The sequence below is a fragment of the Aspergillus thermomutatus genome (assembly GCF_002237265.1).
Source record: "Aspergillus thermomutatus strain HMR AF 39 chromosome Unknown NODE_70, whole genome shotgun sequence".
Classification (NCBI taxonomy): domain Eukaryota; kingdom Fungi; phylum Ascomycota; class Eurotiomycetes; order Eurotiales; family Aspergillaceae; genus Aspergillus; species Aspergillus thermomutatus.
The window spans coordinates 93,167-114,542 of NW_020798119.1; the positions used below are offsets into that span (position 1 = coordinate 93,167).

Here is a 21,376-nt window from a genome sequence, read left to right on the forward strand (position 1 = left end):
AGGTAGAATTGATTGGCTGTACTCGGCGGAGTATGCATCCATTGTTGTCAGGTCGCTTAAGAAATGAGAGCGCCTTGCTCTTTCCATCTCCATGTTTGACCATATCATAACTTTTGTGGGATTCTGGCGCAGTGTCTTTCCTGTCTTTAAAGGAGATTCTTTGCGCATGGGATGCCGGCGTAACTCGACATCAGCTCATTTCCAGCTTCGCGTTGCCGGAAGGAAGTAGATAGGTAGCTTGCGCCTTGAGCTGAGTAGGTATGCACGAGTTGGATATGTGCCGACTAGGCTGACAATAGCGGATGATCCTGAAGAACAATTATTAGGTGTCAAGGAGGGGTACAATCATGAGACTTCGACAATATACATTTTTTTCTTTCTTTTTGCATCACACACAAACAAATTTCATTACTTGTCAAGTAGTAGGTGGTGTCTTTGCTTGATTCAAATGCAAGGAGAAGATGGATGAGCTCATCTAACTACCTGTATTATCACTCTGCATTGAGAAACCGCCTCCTACCTTACTGAGCCATCTGTATACCCTTTGTCCCGTCACATGGATAAGTGCCTTAGACTGATACTTTTGGCTCTATTGCACGTCTTACAAATCATGAATAAACAGCATTATTGTGCCTTTCTCATTATTGTTAGAGATCGGCAGAGACCGCAAGTCCGCAACAGAGAATGTCGTCGCTCGGCACTGGTCACTTTCATCCAATCTTTCTACGGAATTACAGAAATAGCGAATCACAATCCCTGCAATGATCAACTGACACTTCTGGCGATGTACCCTAGGTACTTGCTCAGAAATCAAACTGGGCAGAGCTTCCCGTCTGCCTTTACCTTAGGTCGATACACCATGAGCCGCACCTCAGGTGAGTACCTAGTGACAGACAAATCGAAATCGACTGTTCTTCTCAATAATCCAGTCCACAGGGACGTACAAATAGAGTAATTTGGCCCCGTTATCGAAAGAGATCAATGCCTAATCCCTAGTAGCTCCGATTCAGGCGCTAAAGCCCAGCTGGTAGCCTGGTACCTTGGGATGAGGTCATCTCCCGGCACGGACTGGTGCAATAGTGACTTGGATGGCTGGTCCTGGACTAGTCCAAGATTGGTAATTCAAGGATAAGGCGGGTCGATGCTTCCCGGTGGATCCGAGCATCCGAGAAGAAAATCTTTCTGTTTGTTCATGTTATTCTTGTGTTGGAAAGGTTTGGATGGTATTTGATTGTTATTGTTGCTATAGGTTGTAGTTGGGATCTGGGTTTGTTTTCGTAGTCTGCCTCATGCTCAAGTACATGCTTGAGGCATAAGTGTTGCGAGCAAAACAGTAATATTAACAATGACATCATGCGAATCAGTAGGGCATAAGGTGATGCTGTAACTTGTAAGACAGGACAGGACAGAGAGGGGATACTTACTCCGTAGTTCCCTGGTGTTCCAGACCGACCCATCTTAAAAGAAAAATAAAAAGAAAAGAAAATTCTTACCAAAGACCCTCAATTACTCAACAAAGTCCCAAAGACACCGCATGATGACGGTCTCTCCCTCTCTCTATGGTATGGAGTACTCCAGGTGGAATGACTATAAGCAACGAGGTCATCGTCATCATCACTCATATCATGCTCATCAGCATCATAAAATGACATGATAGTTTTCATCGCTTGATATGCTATGTCAAAAACGCCAGGAAATTATCAAAATATCAGACGGAATCAGAACAATTCAGGCCAAGCAGGCTAGCGATAATTATTCTTCTCCACCGCCGTGCTATTCGGCATACGGAGCTTTTGGGGAGCTTCTTTGTTTCCACGTCCCTCTCGGCGCAGGGCGCATCTTATCCCCGCCTGCTCCGAAAGAACCAGAGCGAAACTCCAAAGATTATTAAAAAGTCATCATCGCGTATAAAAGAGAGAGGAGAAAGGGGAAAAAAAAGGAAAAAGAGAGACCCTATTAATCTACTCCCCCCTCCCCTGCCTCATCTAATATTTTTACTTTCTTTTTCCTTTTCCTTCGGCTGTCTCCTTCCATACTTCAGCCCTACAAGCACCTAACGTAATTATTGCGCATCAGGACCGGTAGCACTTCAACTACCGCAACTCGTACAGCTGCGGTTCCGCGCAATCAGAACTTCTCACAACCAGGCCGTCGGGATAACAATCAGACGAGCTGGAGCTTAGGTTTCTCAACTCCAGCTCTCTGTAGTCGCTGCCCACCCAGAACAACCTTCTAGCTCAGCCCTTATCCCCATAAAAGAATAAGGACCAATTCGCCCATGCTGCGAGCAGCATCCCGCGCCGCGTTCGCGGCCTCCTCCTTACTCGTATCCATCGCCAATGCGCTTCCTCACGGAGACGATGAATCCATGGAAATGGATATGGGCATGAACATGGGAGACACGGCAAAGTCGGAGTCGCATAAAGACGCAAACGATGAATCTCCCATGAGTTATTTCGCATACGGAAAGCATTCGGGAACCATAATGGCTCACATCGCTCTCATGATCATTGCATGGTGTTTCGTCCTGCCTACAGGTAAGAAATCCCAGCAACCACCATCTTTGCCAACATGCTGATCCGTGCTGTCACAGCTGTCATGTTCAGTGTCGCCCGTTCGCGATTTGCACTGCCGTCGCAATTTCTCTTCCTCGTGTGCAATGCCTTCGGTTTGCTCATTGGAATTATCTACAACAGTCAGACCCCTGATCTTTATGAGAACAATGCTCATCACAAGATTGGATGGATTGCAACCTGGGTCATCAGCGCACAGGTCGTTATGTCGTTGATCTTCGCGTATGCTGGGAGAGGCGAGAGCGCAAAGGCATACAAGCAGGCAGCGTTCCTCCCTGTGCCCACCGACGAAATGGCTGATAATTCGCACCCTTATCCGTCTGGAATTCATCATGACTATCGCTGGTCAAGAGACAGCGGCCAGGGCACCGAAAGAAACTCCTCCCTTCACAGTCGGCCAAGTTCACCTTCTTGCTCATCTCCGTCGGAAGAATATGATAACTTTGAGAAGCCCCAGCAAGTGCTCGAGAAGCCTGCTCACCGCGGCTGGCTACATAGCACCGTTTTGGACCGCTTTTTCGCCAGTCGCGTGCCTCGCTTGGTGTCAGGTCGCGTTCTCCGGGTCTTGAATACTGTGTCTATGGTTATTGACAGGATCATTCTGCCTTTCGGCTTCGTCGCTATCGCAACCGGCGGTGTAACTTATGGTGGCATCATGGTAAGCGCCTTTTCTCTATCCCCCTCTCTCCACAATGGAAGATTGCGCTAACCGAGATCACGATGCAGCGAGGAAGCGAAGTCTTCAACGGTCTGGCGCACTTCATAAAGGGTGGAATTTTTTTCTGGTACGGTCTATTGACCCTGGGCCGCTGGATGGGCTGCTGGGCAGATTTTGGCTGGGCATGGAACGTCAAACCCTCGAGCTCCATCGTCGGCAAATGGAAGGCGAAGATTCCTTCTGGCGAATTTACCGAATCCCTTGTCATTTTCCTTTACGGGGCAAGCAATGTATTTCTGGAACATCTGGCTGGCTGGGGCGGCGCATGGACTGCTACGGACCTTGAGCATGTGTCGATTTCGATCATGTTCTTCGGCGGTGGTCTATGTGGCATGCTGTTCGAATCCAAGCGTGTCAAAGGCTGGTTGAACAGTACTGTTCTGCAATCTCCTGCTCATCCCGGCGTACATGGTTCAGCAGACCCTGCTTGGCAGACCCCTGATACCCAAGGCGTCTCCCTTAATCCAATGCCTGCGCTTGTTATCCTGCTTTTGGGAATGATGATGGGATCTCACCATCAAACGAGCATGATCTCGACCATGGTGCACAAGCAATGGGGAAATCTTCTCGTTGGGTTCGCCTTGGCTCGTGCCATGACGTATGTTTTGCTATACCTCAAGCCTCCGACCTCCTATCTTCCGTCGCGCCCACCAACTGAGATTGTGGCATCCTTCTGCCTGATTGCTGGCGGGTTGATCTTCATGCTAAGTGTAAGTGTCTTTTGTCCCTGTCTTTCCTTCTCTGTTAATCCAGGGGATTTTCGCTAATCTTTGGGGCTAGACCCGCAATGTGGTTGATAGCATGGATTACTATGATCTGGATGCGATGTTCGCGTTCACTGTTGGAATGGGAGTGACCGCCTTCATCATGGCTTGCGAGATTTTGGCTATTGCCCTCAAAGCTTGGGCGGTGAAGAAGGAGTCACGACCACAACTGCCTCCTTTCCAGTTCCCCGCCGCCTGAATCATGCCGAAATGATTTTCACACCGCCCGTCGCTAGATCACTTCTTCACACTTCAGTGTGAGTTTTGATACGACCCACGGAGGAAGAGGAGGAAAAAAAGAAAAAAAAAAAAAAAAGGGCCAAGATGAAGTGGAGGACTTAATGTTTGCCTGTGATCTCTTTATACCCCTTACACTATTTGACTTCTTTGACCAGGTGTTTGGCTTTTGGTGACTGGACATAATACCCCATATACCACAGCCCGGTCTTCACTTTTTGACGCATCTTGATGTTTATGAACGATACACATGGTTTATGGAACGGCTAATGAGGGGTGATTGATAATCAATGATATGACCGGATTTTTGGGAATAATGGAGACCTCTTGTGGTCATAGTCGATATAGGATACAATGAATCCTGGAGCGATTGTACAGAGTCTTGTCCTGTTGTCCAAGTGCCACCTCCTGAACCTGAATGGAGAACTTCAGCCTAGCAGATGTCTCTTCCCGTGGGTGCAATATCACATGGAAGTCTAGCAATTGCCAATCGTCCTCAGCAAGGCACATTTTGCTGCTGCTCCTCATTTGAGACTTGGACTAATTAGCTCTATCGGACTTAAAACCGATTTTATATGTTTAACCCCGACCGGCAGAAAAAGCTTAGCCATATTCCCGAATCCCGATTTCCCGATGCCTCAATTAACTCGGTGGCTTGGTGGAGGTCAACAATAATGTCTGACCAGACGTTGCAGAGGGTTGTGACAACTCCCGCTTAATTTCTCCAGCTGTTCACACAAGATTCTAGATTGGATCAATGGTCAAGACACTTCTGTCAAAGCTGTAACACAGGATGGCCTTTTTCTTGCGGTCTTGTCTTACGTGGAGCCTCAGTTCTGGAAGAGTAAACCATTAGTAATCGTCCATGAGGGGCAAGAGTGGGGAGGGCTTTTGCGTCGAAATCGATTTGCATGGATGTCCCTGACGCCTCTTCGGGCATTTAAGAGGGGCGATTGTCCCGCATTATTATCAGCTATCTGTTTCCATATTTCACACGATCTTTCTCAAACCTACGCTCTTCACACTCAGCTTTCTATACTCCCATAGCCCTGTAAAGATGGCATCCAACCCCCCTGGAGCTTGCTGTGCCTCTGGCTTCCAGCACGAAGGCAACCCCGCCGGAGAGATCAAGACTGTCGAGGGTGGTAAGTAGCCTTGCTATTCCTTTCTTGATAAAATTGGTCTTAATGCTGAGTCTCCAAAGTTGAAACCTACATCTCATACCCCAAGGACAATAAGAGCCCCGAGAACGCCGTCCTCATCTTGAGCGACATTTTCGGTATCTATGTCAACGCCCAGCTGCTTGCCGACGAATTCGCCGCCAATGGATACCTCGCCGTTATTCCCGATCTCTTCCAGAAGGACGCTATCAAGCTCAGTGACATGGAATCCGGCAAGGCTGATCTTCCCGCCTGGCTCCCTAAGCACCAGATCGCCAACGTCGACCCTGTTGTTGAGTCCACAATCAAGTACCTTAGACAGGACTTGGGGGTCAAGAAAATCGCTGGAGTCGGTTACTGCTTCGGTGGCAAGGTGAGCTAAATGCTTCGAAAACCGCACGGTACATTTGTTGGCGCAACTCGTTTCTGACAAGGTACCTTCGATCAGTATGTCTGCCGCTTCTTGAAGCCCGGTAAGATCGACGTCGGTTACACCGCTCACCCCTCCTTTGTCACCAAGGAGGAGCTCGGTGCCATCGCTGGTCCTCTTTCCATCGCCGCCTCAGGTAAGTTGGTCTGCGAGGATGTTGACATTCTTATCAAGATCATAACTAACGTTGAGCGTTTGTTAGAAATTGACAACATCTTCACCACTCAGCTCCGTCACGAGTCCGAGGATATTCTGATCAAGACAAGCCAGCCCTGGCAAATCAATCTGTTCAGCGGCGTCACACATGGCTTTGCTGTCCGTGCTGACTTGAGCAACAAGCACTTCAAGTTCTGCAAGGAGCAGGCCTTCTACCAGGCTGTTGCGTGGTTCAAGCAGTACCTGTGAACTGATGTTACGAGTCAGACATAATCTCATGTATAATCCATCAAGTTTAATGAGCTAGAAGAAATGAGATTGCAAATTTTAAGGAGCAACCCTCGTATTTATGCATTCGCCGTGGGCCCGTGAGATACCTGGACCGATAACGCTTATCGCTCACGTGACCCGGGGGATCCGCGTTACCGGAAAGGCCCACTTGGACAAAGCAGCCTCAAAGAGCCTTGAGCATTGATTGTTTTCAGTCCCATCTTCTGTGCTGCAGCTGTACCTCCTAGTATTTGTTTGAGCTCACGGTTTAGTCTTGCAGATCTTGTTTTTGTTTGGGCTGTCTATGCATAAAACACATCGAATTTTCGAGTTCTGTGGTCCGCATCGCATGTTTTCTGGCTTCTGCATTGTCTGCATCCATCCTAGAGACTGCCACTTTGGCACCGGCAATTCTGGTTTACGATATACAGCGCATTGTCCTTGACTGATTGACGAATCACGACCTCGATTCTCTCGAACCCCTTGTCCGGTTGTTTACTCTGTTGTACCGACGTCAACCCTTGTCCTTCGATCTCAATACAGCACTGCAGAGTTCAGCACAAGCCAAACATAACACTTATCCGCCTTTCCTGCCTTGACCATCGCCTTTGGCATACTCAATTTATCGTACATTCTGTGAATTGACGGAATTTCGTGCCATTTCCGCACCGAGCAACATGGCAACCCCAGCCGCCTTGCCGCCATTGCCATTCAACCCTACCAGGGTGAGATCGTATGTGCTCCGATTACCGCTTTTCACACGCCTTGTACTGTTGGTCATCATTGCATTTTGGTTGCTCGAGCTACAAACTATATGGGGCGTGGTACAATGGGGATCATTGACGCCGAGTGAGATCGGAATCGGTAGCAGTATGTCCATCTTGGCCATGCGGGCCAATCTGCAGTCGATTGTTACGTCTTTGGATGCGAACTGTTCTGACGCAAGAAAATAGTGTATCGACTGAACACCTATCCATTTATTCACGTCGGGTTTTTTCACGCTTTCCTGAACCTGGTAGCTGTCACACCGTTGCTGGAGCGATTCGAAGCTGAGCATGGTACATTGACTGCAGTTGCTTTATTTCTTGGGCGTATGTCATCCCCGCGTGCATCCGAGAATCACAGAAAGGCCCTATTGAGGAGACCACGGCTTGCAGTGGGCTAATCCGTCTATCTATATGCAGCTCTCTCAACCTTCCCTGCCGGTATATACATCCTGATTGAGAAATTCATCCTGCACAGCAACACTGCTGTAGTTGGGGCAAGGTGGGATTTGAAGAACTCCATTTCTGAAGTGATGTATTTCTAACCTATCCTTAGCGTCTGGGTTTTCCTACTGCTGGGCTCCGAAGCTATTAAGACCTATAAGTCAAACCCATACTTCAGGTACTCCGACTTGGAACGAACTACATTGAAGTTTTCAAATGATCTAATTGTTCATAGTCTCGGGACAACGAAGATTCCGACGTGGACGTCACCACTGTTCGCATGTGCTCTCGTATCGATATTCGTGCCGAACACAAGCTTCTTGGGCCACTTGAGCGCTATTCTGATAGGCTATCTGCGTGAGTATTCTCTATCATTATGCGCTCTTGCTTGGGGACTAATGTTTCATCCTCTAGTCGGCCTCGGATATCTCAAGGTGTTTGTTCCACCAGAGAAAATCCTGAGATGGATTGAGGGAAAGCTGAACCTACTGGGACGACTGCCACATTATGTGTCAGTAGATCAGAAAACCTATGGTCGATATGGTGTCCTTCCTACAACGACGGCGGCCGTAGGGGGTGAGAGGCCCACTCCTCTGAGCTATCTGGGCACGAATCAGCGCCTCGGTCCTTGAAGCTACCCCCCCCCCTCAGCAGGAAGCAATTTCAAATTTGTGTGCATATTGATCAATGCAATACTTGTTTATTAACTAGGCGTTAAGAGTGTCAGTCAAATTTATTAATTCATTTTCATTACTTGTGGCCTACTAGAGCGAGTTGTGTAGGTGGTCAAGCCCTTTTACACCTAGAATATGAGGACCTGTGAAATTGACGCTGAAAATGACTGCTACTGACGCCATTTATGGCGGCATTTCCACCTGTAACTTTTGCCTACTAAGCATGGTTTAGCCGCCCGTCCTCAAAATGACCATAAAGTATTAACCGCCATTGAATGCAGAGGAGAGTCCAAAAGTAGCTGAAGCTGTATCTGCATTCACACTATTGCAAATAGTTCTCCCTGAATTGAGACTCAGGGAAGACTATATTCTGGACGAAAGTACAGAGCATTCACCTTTAACTGTATGTGCACATCGAAGAATTAAGAAATATCTAGAGCTGCTATTAAAAAGTAGTAAGAGATATCTAAAGCAGTCTAACTAGGTAAATGACTTTAATGCAATATCTGTAATTGAAAGTCCCAAGAAAAACAATCAAGTAGGATCAAGCAGTCTCCTTCTAAATGATTATCTTATTACAAGTATCTGGGGCTCGATGGCTATAAAGTCAATATGCCAATAGTGTCTCTTTCTTGATATTGATTTATAGTATCAGGTGCTGATATTTCTTCAAGCAACTAGGGTGGGTTTTCTGAGATTAGCACGAAGTCATTAGGTACTGATAGTAATAATATGGTTAGCTTAACTTCTTACACTGAATGTACATAGCAGACGAGTGATTACATGAAAATTGATAAGGATAGATACATGACAGTCAATTAAAGAGGATGGCTTACTGGACAATAGGGCAACCCCCTTTCAGACTTGCTTATGCTAAAAGCGCACATATTGCTTGAGACTCTTCAAAACCAATTCCGTGATATGAATGTGCCACTAGAGAGAACGTACATGATGGTGGTGGTGATGTTGATGTTGATGTTGTTGATGTTGTTGATGTTGTTATTATAATATCACTGTAACCTGGGGATGATATCTATAATGTACTAAAAGTCACCAGGCGTTGTCACCTGCTACGCAACCACCTGCCTCTCACTTTTTTTTTTCTAATATCTCTCTCCTTCTTTTAATACCCCTCTCCATCCCAAAAGTTTGTGCCATCTTCTGCTAGCTACGATACATGTACTATGAGTATCTAGGCAGGCATACAACCTATCTGTTTCTCGGTACGAGTAAACCAGTGGAACACCGACTGTGGTTAGACTTGTGCCACGAGAAGACCTCCTCCATCACTCAGGTTAGTACCTTGTAAAATCCAGGGACAGATGAGTCATTCTCCATGCTAATCCATAGGCAGCCACGAGATTTGGACATGAATATTCCCTCACTGTCCCGCTCTGACGAGCTTCAGAACCTCGAAAGGTGACTTGGTTACAGAATCACTACTTCTGGATAGAGAAATATCTCATTCTGACGACAGCTACAGATTATCTCATCATGTCTACCATTACCCCAGAGTCTATTCCAGGCTTGTATACCGTTGGGCGTACCACTGGAACTACAGAAGACTTGAAGGGTCTCTCATTCGCGACAGCCTGCCCACCCGATGTTGGCCCAAGAACCCGCCTCATCGCAGTTTGTGGCATCACCGATGATATAGACCAAGCTAGTCCAATGGAGGACGGTTGGTTCTTCTCGGACTTTTATCTGTTTCATTACCTCTTTTCTCATCTCCATGGGCCAACCCCATCTCAGATCTGGATGACTAGTGAAAAGCCTGAAGACCTTGTGCGGAAGTACAGAGAATACGCGCATGGAGATCCAGAAGGAGAGCGAAGAGTTGTACTAGACGAGAACATGCTGCCAGGGATCGAACAAAGTAGGAGCTTATGCGTTGTCTCACGGAACGATCTTCTAGAACGTTTCTTGTCCACCCTTCGCGAACAATCGCTCCTGGCCAAGAATGAAAATCAGCACTTGGTCGTCTTGATTTTTGGTCATGGGGATGAGCGAACATTTGGCGTGGCTCTCGGCGGAGACGAACCAAACCTCAAAATCGAAGACGTCAAGCGCGCTCTGCAGCCTGGCACACCTGTCATACTGTTCATGACTTCGTGTTACTCTGGGGGCTGGATTGTACAGCCGAACGCGATGACATACAAGTATATCAATGCACCGGAATCACTGGAGCAGGACCAGACGCAGTGAGCAAATCTTGGCCAGTGAGCTCCAGCCTCGGTCGAGCGTGCGGAAGTATGATTGTGAGTGCAATTTTACAAACCAGTATCGCGATTGAGGGGTTACAGGAGACAGCTGAAATTGACCAAGACCCCACCTATATCTCATTTGCGCGCTCTATATACGATTCGTATAAGAGGCTCGATCATTTCGCTGACAAACACAAAATCCATTTCTCTGCTCAAGACGATCAGTGGGCGCTTCACTTCAAACGTCGCAGTGGTATACCGCTGTCATAATTGAAGTCACGCTGGGAGTCACTGCGCTCCGTGCCAACAGGGAATTATGGTTCTAAAGGTTCAGACAGGCATGGTACGGGCACTAGTCTTCTCGGGATGGTCAGAAAACGCAGCAAAGTGAAATATGCCGCCCGATACTATTTTCACAGTGCGAACCCTGGTCAGGATAATGAGGCGCCAAATATTGCACTCCATGGCAAACTGATGCGCTTGCTCAATGGCAAGGAGAAATTCAGCGACGAGGAGCTTGACGATATTTTCGAAACGCTGAGATACCGACTCGATGCGCTTGCCCAAGCCGATGAAGTTGCCACGATCATGGGTGTCGCCAATGAAGCCTTCAACGCGTATTCATTTAATCGTGAGCATTGGAAATGTTCGGAAGAGGAGGATAAGCTTGATTCACTCGCCTGGCGGTTGCTGGTTGAGAAAATGATAGTGGACAGACCAGTCAAGGGTCATTTTTGGCCCAAGCCAGTCAAGTTTCTCTCTGCTTGCTTGGCCACGTCTGGGCTAGACTACGATGAAATTCGGCAAAAAGTCGAAATCGCAGAGTTATAAATGCACACAAGCAGAAGCTATCTCGGAGTTACATGGTAGCCAAATCATGAGGGATGAGGAAGTGATCCGTCGCCGCGATATATTGCTGAACAAAATGACGAGTCTTGGGCATAAGGTTCGGGCAGTCTTTCGCCGCTAATGGTCGGGATTCGGGGAGGTGTTTTTTGCTTATTGATGGATCTTCCTGTTATGAAGAAGGGAATTTAACGTAGTTGCACACTTTGCTAGGCTTGTTCGGGGATTCCTCCCCAAAAATCGAGAGATAGCTGAATTCAATATGATTACTCATCCTCCATACCAAGGCACGTAATTGACCGCTATATATAAACTGAATGAGAAACGAAGTCGCTGTCAACGCAAGAGATAAGAAGTGCTGCGTTTCTGGATTTCAAGATGGACTAGAGCGAGCGCATCTCTGTCCTCAGGCAGTAATTTCTGATGGGGGGAAAAGGAGCGGGGACGGCATATGGAAGAATGAACCGACGGGTGCGACTGAGTGAGAGCAATTGAGGAAAAACGAAGAAGTTGAAGGACTGAAGGTTAGAATAACGAGGGGATGGGCCTCTTATATATACTTGACGGGCAGCCGGGCAGTGATTACAAAAACGACGTATCGGGAAACTAGGCCGGCAGGAGCAAAACTAACGGGATCGGGAAATTCACAGGTCCTCGCTTTACAAATTACAACAACAACACTTGGCATGGGAAGATACTTCCGAATGTCTCCAATTCCATGGCATTGAAATGTAAGTAGAAAGCTTCAACTTTACTTACAGAGTCTTGGTCTATCGGCAAAAATGTATCTCAATGCGCGCGATGCATCCCCCTGGCCTCTACCCCAGAATATCATCAGAGGCAGCTTCAGATCAGAACTAAGCTGACAGTGACCGGGTGACAGCCGTGATCCGCAAATTGCGGAGCAATCCTCAATTTCTCTTCGTACGCCTGCCGTATCTACTATCACTTCTTTGCATAATCGCAGGAGTCGTCTGGCTGCTTCTCCTTCCCCTCGATGAATACGCCCGTCGAACCTACATCTCCGAGAATGCGCTTTTGCCTGGCCAGGTTCATGCATACTTCTCCGGCAGCGAACAGAACATATTTCGCGGGTATAAGAGGGAACTCGAAGGTTTGCTGAATTCTGGCGATCAGGAAGATCAGAAGGGGAAGGATAATGAATTGACACCAGTGTACGTCGATGCGTTGCTGCTACTCCTTTCTACTGCTTAACGGCGTGGTCTGGTGGTCCCATTGCTGATCCCAGATATGCGACTAGAATATCGGATCAGATACAGTCGATCTTACGAGCGGCCGGGTTGAAAGTTGCGACACAGAAGTATAAGTACACTTCTTCGGGAATTACGCATGAAGGACAGAATGTCTACGCGATCATCCACGCGCCACGGGGCGATGCAACGGAGGCGATTGTGCTGGTTGCTGCTTGGAAGACTGCAGACGGAGAATTGAACTTGAATGGGGTCAGCCTTGCGCTGACGCTGGCAAGATACTTTAAGCGTGGGTCGAATCTTCTCGCGATGCATTGTGGAGAAGGGGGTTCGTTCGAGCCGTGCTGATGACGATCGTCTCCAGGTTGGTCTTTGTGGTCCAAAGATATTATTTTCTTGTTTCCACCAGACAGCAAATCGGGAACGCAGGCGTGGATCGATGCGTATCATGACATGCAACCGTCCTCGGTCCAGCCTCTGCCGCTGAAGAGCGGTGCCCTGCAGGGAGGACTTGTTATTGAATATCCCTTCGATCATCGATTCGAGTCTTTACATATCGTCTACGATGGTGTCAACGGTCAACTGCCCAATCTGGATTTGTTTAATACGGCCATTTCGATAACTGGTGGTCAGATGGGAATCGGGACCAGCCTGCAGGAAATGTGGGAGCATGATGATAGCTACGAAAAGCGCCTGCAGACAATTCTCAGGGGTATGGTCAAGCAGGGCTTCGGACACGCTACTGGGGCACATAGTAGTTTCATGCCATACCACATTGATGCGATCACTTTGCAAACAAAGGGAGATGGTTGGCAAGACGAGATGGCTCTGGGTCGAACCGTGGAGAGTCTCTGTCGCAGTCTCAACAACCTGCTCGAACACCTTCACCAGAGTTTCTTCTTCTATCTGCTGATGCACACCAATCGCTTCGTCAGTATAGGTACTTACCTTCCAAGTGCGATGCTGATCGCTGGAAATTTCACCATCATGGCGATTGCTTTGTGGATGCGTACGGGCTACTATATGAATGCTCAAGCGACCTCTACCACAAAAGAAGAAGGTCCCCAGGATAAGAAGAGTCCGGTTGATCGAGCAACGAATACGGAGAAAAATGGCGAATTGAATGACACAAATCTCAAGGAGCTATCGAGTCCTGGGAGTGTCCTGGAGCGACAGTTAGCGCTCCCGCTCACCCTAGTTATCGGGCTACATCTGCTTGGCCTGGTCCCTCTTTTCATCTTCAATAACATTCATCACAAGGTCAGTCCCCCACTTCTGCACTAACTTGGTGCCGCAAGATCTTTAACAACGACAACAGTACTATACAACGGCGACCTACACTTGCCTCGGAGCTGGGGTCATTCTCCCTCTCATCGTCTCAGCCATCTTGAACCATGGGTTTACTTCTCCTCCAACAACTCAGCAATATTTTCTGACCAAATCCTTCTCCCTCCTTCTCCTCGGCCTGTTCCTCTCTACCCTTGCCACATTGAACTTCTCTCTTTCTTTCATGGTTGGCCTACTCTGTGCACCACTTAGTTTCGTCAAGCACATCAATACCCAGACGAAAGCTGCTCTGCGGTACCCAATCGCTATACTTGGTTTGCTAACCCTGAATGTCCTTTCTCCTCCTGCGGTTCTCATTGGGGCATGTTGGTACTCAGGCGTGTCAGTCGAGACGGTTTTGACTCAGGCAGCATTCGGATGGAATATCTGGGGTATGTGGACACAGGTGGTTGTGTGGTGTGTCTGGTGGCCTGCTTGGGTGGTTGGGTGTGTCTTAATAGGATCGTGTCTTCTTTGAAACTTGGCCGACGGGGTTTGGGCCTGAATTCAGGGGTCTGGCTCGCCGTTCAGGCTAGTGTTCATACATCACCGTCGGATCATTCAATATGTATATCCTGCCCTTTGGTAGTTTATAATTTACTTTCAGGTAAAGCTCATCCTTGACTGGAAAAATTCAATCGCTCTCGTAGCTTTCCGATTATTGAGAGTGATCTAGTAAGGTTCGTACGTACATGCAAAATAGTAGTACCCTTGTAGGACCCTCGAACGTCGAAAAACATGGGTTCAGAAGGGGTTCAGAAGGATTCCTATCATGTTACTTGGCCCACTTGCTAGGCAGCCCACACGTCCTTGCCAACTCCCTCAATCCAGTGACCGAGCTGATTCACACCCGCATCCCAATCCTTGAGTCTATTGCGCATGCCTTCAATCTGTTTCATATCCAGAACCTTGGGCTGCACCCAGTGAATTTGAGCGACCTGCGCAACCTGATCAATAGCGCCCTTGAGCAGACCCAAGGACAAAGCCTTCATGACCAGGTGCTCGATCTCCTCAGGCTTAACCTTCGTCTCAGAGGATATCGACGCGAACGTGAGGTTGCGGTCGTGCGGGGGTCGACGGAAGACCATTTCTGTGAGGGCTGATAGGGAGATCTTCTGGTAGAGGAAAATGCGATGCTGCTCAAGCAGTTGGTTCTTGGAGATGTTGCCGGCCAGGACATCGTACGCAGTGAGGTCGCCGCGGTTGAAGGCAAACAGGAGGTCGCGCAGCCAGCTGTGCGGCGTCTCGGTGAGCGAGTCCAGGATCGGGTGCAGTAGGAGTTCACCGAAGTTGTAGATCGTGTCTGAGACGAGGGCAGCGACACTCAGGCTGTATGCGCGGGAGGCACGCTCTGACTCACTGAGATCCTCCAGGTTGATACAGGCTAGGTAAAGAAGGGCGTTTTTGTAATAGGCAGCGAATTCTTGTTTGGCCTTGACGTACGTTCACGATTAGTTGGCGAAAAGAGGAATTAATACGAATCGACCATTCAACTTACGTGGTAGTAATCTGCGTTGACCTTGTAAAAGGAAGCGTGCACCACCGTCTCGACGGAGTCGAACGAGTCCAAAACCTTCTGGCATACTTGCAGATCTTTTTGCGCTCCATCCAAGTCCTGTAGTCGCTGTTTCACATTCGCAACTTCCGCAAGGGCATACACGTAAGCTTCTTGTGAGTCGGGTTTGTTCACTTTGTCGGCAAGTGATGTAAGGAAGGAGAGTCGCTCTTGGTCATCTGTCATCCCATTGACTGTCAGTAAACCGCTATCTCGAGTTTTCCCTTTCTATCTAGACTAGAAGATGGATCTCAAACGAACCTGTGCATTCCGTAGATGCCATCAAACCCAATGAGACGAACTTCAGCTGATTAATCTTGTCGGCGAAGCTCAAAACAAACGTCTTGAATATCGGTAACCGCTGAGAAGCGCTTTCCGGTAACTGGAAGAACTCGACCAGCGCGTTGGTCAGTTGATGCCATAGTTTCCGTTCCCAGAAGTCTTCGAAGCTGAGGAAGAAGGCCTGGCTCTGCTCTGGAGCTTGTTGCAGCTGGTCGGCCAGGAAATCGGAGATCTTCTGGTTCTCCATGGTGGAGAAGTGAAGAGAGATGCCGGTTTCGCGGGATGCAAGGATATGGACGGTAGGAAGAAAGAAGAAGAGGCTCGAGTATTCGAGATGAAGAGCTAATTAGTGGCGGAGGAGAAGAATCGAAGAGTTGTTCTATGAAGTGTGAGAGCAAGGATGCTTAGGTCTTATGGCGGAGTTGCGTAGGAGCTTGGGCGGTGTCTCTGCGCCGCCGTAGTAGTCGGGATGACATCCTGCAATATGCTGAGATTCTATACCATTGACACAATATACTCCATCGTCTACTACGTTCTCTAGATACTTACCAGCAGAACCCTGGCCCGATTCTGAGATCTATTTCTTCACGTGTGTCATAATTAAGATACTACTGCTTATGGTAACATAATAGTATTACAGTCCGACTAAACTGTTCCAGGACCCCGGTAGTGGACCTAGCACTATGCCTCTAGCAATAATGTGTCCGATATCTCCCCGAACTGCTGGGATATATTTGACAGATTTACAAGAGGTAGACTTGCCAACTCAACATAACCACGTCATTACTCCATAGTAGCTATCTTGAATTGACTGGAACCGATCATAGCGCTCTTACTCTCTTTCCTTGCATTACTTCTCCATCAGATCTCTTCACATATCGCTCAGAAGCCTTTCGACTCATCACAATGTCGGACTTCACTGAGTTGAACAGACAATATTTCAGGTCAGTCCATGATCATCGCTGGATGCAGAGCACCATTCTTACAAAATCACACAGTAAAATGGCTAGTTCCTACAGGGCCGAATTCCGACAGGGCCAGGAATTGATCTTCAACGAGGTCCAAGGACGTCGCTCCTGGGTCAGTGACATCTGGAGTGACACCGAATTGGGAAAAGGTCATAAAGTCAGGATGCTCGAATATGCTTGCGGGCCTGGTGCTATCTCCGCAGTATGTATCTCATGGGGCTTTCAAGACGATGGAGGATGCTCATAAATCTGGAAACAAGGCGCTAGCACCCTTCGTCGACCAGATTGTTGGCATGGACGTATCCGAAGAAATGATCAAGCAATTCAACATCAACGCACAAGAAACGGGCTTTGAGGATAAGATGGTCGGCTATCACGGCGACCTCCTCGCTGAATCGGTGCCCGTCGATCTATCCGGGCCCGAGTTCTACGATTTCGATCTCGTCGTTGTGAGCATGGCCCTGCATCACTTTGACAAGCCTGACTTGGCGCTGAAACGCCTTGGTGAGCGGCTGAAGAAGGGCGGCATGTTCCTTATTATCGACATGGTACCGGAGGATAAACACTCCCCACATGGCCTGCACAACGCATTCCCCGAGGCGAGCGCGACAATTAGGATACATGGTTTCACCTTGGAACACATGCAGAAGTTGTTCAAAGACGCTGGGATGGGCCAGAAGTTCGACTACCAGGTCATCCAGGAGCCGGTAGTGTTCAACAAAGAGGGAAAGGAGATCAAGAAGACTATTTTCATCGCTAGAGCTCAGCGCAATTAGTGACACCAAGCTATGTTCATTTTTAGATCTAACAGACGGTGATTGTTGTACCGATGACATGGGGAGGGCGTTTGCAAGGTCCAGGGAACTGATCTCCCTTGTGGGAGCCAACAGTCAGAAGGACCCCCGAGCAGAATGAGACAAGTTCGGATGGTTAAAAGTAGAAAGAGATCATGCGAAGTATGAGAGACAGGATTCGCAGTTTCTTAGAATAGGCGCCATCAGTTCATGGCTGGTCAACTCCATCGTCCAATCAGAATTTCCGAATAGTCAGATGGGGTTTCGTGTTGAGGGCACAAAGATGGCAGCCTCCCAGCATAGATCGGCATTAACCATTCTTTTGAGTGAGAATATCGCTCGAGGTTATCCAATTCACCTCATGGAGACGAATGGTCGGCGATGAGTTCCTACAGTCTGAGAGTATTGATAGTTGGTCATTGAAGTTGCCAGTGAGGTTGCTGTCCGAATTCGGACTAGCGCGAAAGTCCCGTGCTGCAGTTCGCTTTCCGGAGAACGACTTTCGACCAGTCCAGCATCAAGCCCGACACTTACCTGCCGAGCTGTGCTCTCACCTCTATCTCTCTCACAATCGACGAAATATCGATCCGGACACAACCCGGTGGTCTCATTCGAACCGTGAGCTGAAGAGAGACCATGCAGAAGTGCCGGGCCGTCAATTCCGCCCTGGGGTCGAGGGCATTCGTCCCCGCCCCTCGGGTTCAATTACAAGTGCAGCGTCGGAATCTCCAGGATGTCGCGATTACTAGAACTGGGAAACCAATCCTGAAGGTTCAGGGCGGACGGTGAGGGCAATTGTGCCGGAATTGTTCGGTAGTTGGGATGCTAACAGGCAGCTTCGTTATAGGTCATCTCTTGGAGGTATATCAGTCATTGCCAGCTATTCGCGTCGCTTGCAGCTCGCCTAACATGAATACCTTTGCTTTAGGTCATACCGCTACTGTCTTCGGTGCTACTGGCTTCCTCGGTCGCTACATTGTCAACAAGCTCGGTAGGTCAACGGGGTGGCTTGCATTGTGGAAGCAGACGTTAATTCGCAGCTAGCCACCCAGGGATGCACGGTTGTTGTTCCCTTCCGTGAGGAAATGACTAAGAGACACCTGAAGCCGACTGGTGATCTCGGAAGAGTAATCTTCATGGTACTCGAGCCTCCAATTTCCTGTTTTGCGACTGTTTCCCCGGGCTAACTTGAGCATTGCTTAGGAATACGACCTGCGGAATACCCAATCAATCGAGGAGAGTGTCCGTCACTCCGATGTCGTCTACAACCTTGTTGGACGTCAATACCCCACAAAGTCGGTGGCCGCGTCATGTTTTATTGCGTTCGGGAAGGGAAAGCACCGCTAATTCTTTGCAGGAACTTCTCCTACACCGACGTTCATGTTGATGGAACCGAGCGCATCGCCGAGGCTGTCGCGAAGTACGATGTTGACAGATTTATCCACGTCTCCTCCTACAACGCTGACAAGAACTCGACCTCCGAGTTTTTTGCGACAAAGGTCTGTCTCGGTGCCCCTCCGAGCGGTGGCTGCGCGGAAATGCTGATTGATCGTACAGGGATGGGGGGAGGAAGTTGCTCGCTCAATCTACCCCGAGACCACCATCGTCCGGCCTGCTCCCATGTTTGGTTTTGAGGACAATCTTCTTCACAAGCTCGCCAGTGCCACCAACCTCTTCACCTCCAACCACATGCAAGAGCGCTACTGGCCCGTTCACGTAAGCTCAGCACCAAACAAAAAATCCGGAGCGTGACGCTTATTATTTTATATAGGCCATTGATGTTGGTGCCGCCCTCGAGCTAATGCTCCATGACGACACCACCGCCGGCGAGACTTTCGAGCTCTATGGCCCGAAGAACTACTCTACTGCGGAAATTGCCGAATTGGTTGACCGTGAAATCCTCAAGCACCGCCGCCACATCAACGTTCCCAAGGCTGTCCTGAAGCCTGCGGCTTACTACCTGAACAAGCTCCTCTGGTGGCCCACCATCTCCGCCGATGAGGTGGAGCGGGAGTTTATTGACCAGAAGATTGACAAGACCGCCAAGACATTCAAAGATCTCGGCATTGAGCCCGCCGAGCTCAGCGACCTCACCTTCCACTACTTGGTAAGTCATTCGCGTTGTTTATGTTTTGATCACGGTCCTGATTCCTGCTACAGAAAGGCTACAGAAGCTCCTCCTACTACGATCTGCCTCCCGCCACAGAGCGCGAAAGACGGGAGGAAAAGAAGTACTTGCACGTTCTTGACGACCAGTAGTTGCCCCTGTTTCTTTTAAGTGTGTACATAAGTTTACTAGACCCAATCAATTTCCTTGTGTTATTATCGCCAGTGTGTTAGGTGTCCATCTGGTAATGACGCAGTTGAAGACGCTCTAAGGGAGCCGTGGTACATTCGGCAATTATTGTATTCAAGTCGCATATTTCAAAGGGAATCCTTCTCTAATCTATGGATTGGAATAAGACGTCCGCTGCAGGATCAAACAACCAGGCCATAGCCTGTCTCCTCACACATCCCTACTATGAACTCCGCCGATCAACTTACTCAAACTCTCCGGGCCGTACCTCACCCCACATATATCAATTAAACGCCAGTAAACGTGCTCAGCAATCGAACATCAGAGAAAAATGGCAACCTCACCTTTATATTCCTTCTCATCCTCATCGGCAACGCCCATCTTGCTCCTCAAGACGAAATCTACCCCGCACGATGGCTACGAGGAATTCTTCTCCGCTCACGGCTACAACCCCGCCTTCGTCCCAGTCCTCGAGCACCAATTTAAGCAGACGAACCTCCGCATCGTCAAGGATCTCTTCACATCAGGCAGTCTAAATGCCGGCCCCGGGCGGAAATATGGCGGGTTGATATTCACCAGCCAGCGCGCTGTGGAGGGGTTCGCGCGCTTGGTCACGACCGAGGTGGATGGTACGTTTTTATTTCTCCCGCGCCCTCAGCGGACATGGCGAAAAAGGGAAGGGAATAGGACATGCCAAGCTAACGGCTCTGACGTCTGAGTGATAGTGTCGATAACGAGAGAAGCGTCCCGCTCCTTGATACTGTACACCGTCGGGCCCGCAACATCCCGCTCCCTCACAACGTTACGAGACACACATCTGCCCCATGCAACGATCTACGGCTCCGACGCCGGAGACGGCAAGAATCTTGCACATGCGATCCTGGAGCATTATAATGCGCTGTATGATGGCGTACGCGCAGACGCAGACGCACCGCCCGCAAAGCCACCCCTCCTCTTCCTCGTCGGCGAACAACGCCGCGATATCATCCCCAGAACACTCATGGCCGAGTCCCTGTCCCCCGCTAAGCGGATTCAGGTAGACGAGCTCGTCGTGTATGAGACGGGGGTAATGGAGTCGTTTGAGGGTGATTTTCGGGCTGCGGTGCGCGCCGGACAGGAGTATTTGGCTCTGGCTGACGGGGACGGGCAGGAGAGGGTGATCTGGGTGGTTGTGTTCTCGCCGACGGGCTGTGATGCGATGCTTCGTGTTCTGGGGTTGCTTTCTACGCCTACGGAGTCCTCTACGAAGGATGCGGGTGCGCTGGTTGATGGGATCGCAAGCGGGACGGAGAGGAGGGTTTTCATTGCGACTATCGGGCCTACGACGAGAGATCATCTTGTCAAGAATTATGGATTTGAGCCTGATATTTGTGCGGAGAAACCTAGTCAGGAAGGTGTTGGTGCCGGCATTGAGGCGTTTATGCGGCGGAGGAGGGGGGAGTGATCTAGGCGGGCTTGATGACTGTCACTGTACTTGTATTGTATGCCTTGTTGTTTCGTCGCATTGGCGATGGTTGCAAGGCATGATGTAAAGACACAATAATTCGTCAATATACCCAAAGAACTATCATGGCTGGTACAGTGGGGTGCAAAAAGTATTCGACCACCCCTACCTTACCGCCTACTATTCTGCCAGCAGAATACCACCAAACGCGTAGTTATCCATTACTTACCTAGATATCAACAACCAAAATGGGCCGTAAA

At 48.9% G+C, this 21,376-nt stretch overlaps 8 protein-coding genes across 8 annotated transcripts; 7 read left to right on the forward strand and 1 right to left on the reverse strand.

The window, feature by feature from the left end:
- Positions 1-2,278: 2,278 nt before the first annotated feature.
- Positions 2,279-4,254, forward strand: CDV56_108039 (Ytp1 family protein; the record flags this gene model as incomplete). Its single annotated transcript, XM_026761658.1, has 4 exons — positions 2,279-2,537; positions 2,594-3,231; positions 3,300-4,001; positions 4,072-4,254. The coding sequence occupies 4 exons, from the start codon at positions 2,279-2,281 to the stop codon at positions 4,252-4,254; spliced, it is 1,782 nt and encodes a 593-aa protein (XP_026615306.1).
- Positions 4,255-5,349: 1,095 nt separating this feature from the next.
- Positions 5,350-6,287, forward strand: CDV56_108140 (dienelactone hydrolase family protein; the record flags this gene model as incomplete). The annotated part of the gene is made up of 4 exons (XM_026761759.1): positions 5,350-5,437; positions 5,497-5,825; positions 5,901-6,018; positions 6,085-6,287. 4 exons carry the CDS (start codon positions 5,350-5,352, stop codon positions 6,285-6,287), a joined length of 738 nt encoding a protein of 245 aa, XP_026615307.1.
- A 698-nt stretch (positions 6,288-6,985) lies between these two features.
- Positions 6,986-8,148, forward strand: rbd2 (rhomboid protease family protein RBD2; the record flags this gene model as incomplete). The annotated part of the gene is made up of 6 exons (XM_026761805.1): positions 6,986-7,178; positions 7,262-7,399; positions 7,493-7,574; positions 7,629-7,694; positions 7,752-7,873; positions 7,931-8,148. The coding sequence occupies 6 exons, from the start codon at positions 6,986-6,988 to the stop codon at positions 8,146-8,148; spliced, it is 819 nt and encodes a 272-aa protein (XP_026615308.1).
- Positions 8,149-9,684: 1,536 nt separating this feature from the next.
- On the forward strand, positions 9,685-14,313 carry CDV56_108259 (GPI-anchor transamidase subunit GAA1; the record flags this gene model as incomplete). The annotated part of the gene is made up of 8 exons (XM_026761878.1): positions 9,685-10,391; positions 10,472-10,647; positions 10,705-11,025; positions 12,124-12,415; positions 12,490-12,779; positions 12,816-13,711; positions 13,770-14,183; positions 14,239-14,313. The coding sequence occupies 8 exons, from the start codon at positions 9,685-9,687 to the stop codon at positions 14,311-14,313; spliced, it is 3,171 nt and encodes a 1,056-aa protein (XP_026615309.1).
- A 255-nt stretch (positions 14,314-14,568) lies between these two features.
- CDV56_108384 (proteasome regulatory particle lid subunit RPN9) lies at positions 14,569-15,861 on the reverse strand (the record flags this gene model as incomplete). The annotated part of the gene is made up of 3 exons (XM_026762003.1): positions 14,569-15,210; positions 15,276-15,511; positions 15,594-15,861. The coding sequence occupies 3 exons, from the start codon at positions 15,859-15,861 to the stop codon at positions 14,569-14,571; spliced, it is 1,146 nt and encodes a 381-aa protein (XP_026615310.1).
- Positions 15,862-16,520: 659 nt separating this feature from the next.
- CDV56_108436 (class I SAM-dependent methyltransferase) lies at positions 16,521-17,358 on the forward strand (the record flags this gene model as incomplete). Its single annotated transcript, XM_026762055.1, has 3 exons — positions 16,521-16,558; positions 16,634-16,784; positions 16,843-17,358. 3 exons carry the CDS (start codon positions 16,521-16,523, stop codon positions 17,356-17,358), a joined length of 705 nt encoding a protein of 234 aa, XP_026615311.1.
- A 654-nt stretch (positions 17,359-18,012) lies between these two features.
- Positions 18,013-19,635, forward strand: NUO40 (complex I NDUFA9 subunit family protein; the record flags this gene model as incomplete). The annotated part of the gene is made up of 9 exons (XM_026762092.1): positions 18,013-18,161; positions 18,224-18,237; positions 18,305-18,367; positions 18,421-18,515; positions 18,580-18,671; positions 18,734-18,875; positions 18,934-19,092; positions 19,148-19,483; positions 19,537-19,635. 9 exons carry the CDS (start codon positions 18,013-18,015, stop codon positions 19,633-19,635), a joined length of 1,149 nt encoding a protein of 382 aa, XP_026615312.1.
- A 368-nt stretch (positions 19,636-20,003) lies between these two features.
- CDV56_108520 (uroporphyrinogen-III synthase HEM4) lies at positions 20,004-21,116 on the forward strand (the record flags this gene model as incomplete). The annotated part of the gene is made up of 2 exons (XM_026762139.1): positions 20,004-20,301; positions 20,398-21,116. 2 exons carry the CDS (start codon positions 20,004-20,006, stop codon positions 21,114-21,116), a joined length of 1,017 nt encoding a protein of 338 aa, XP_026615313.1.
- Positions 21,117-21,376: the final 260 nt, after the last annotated feature.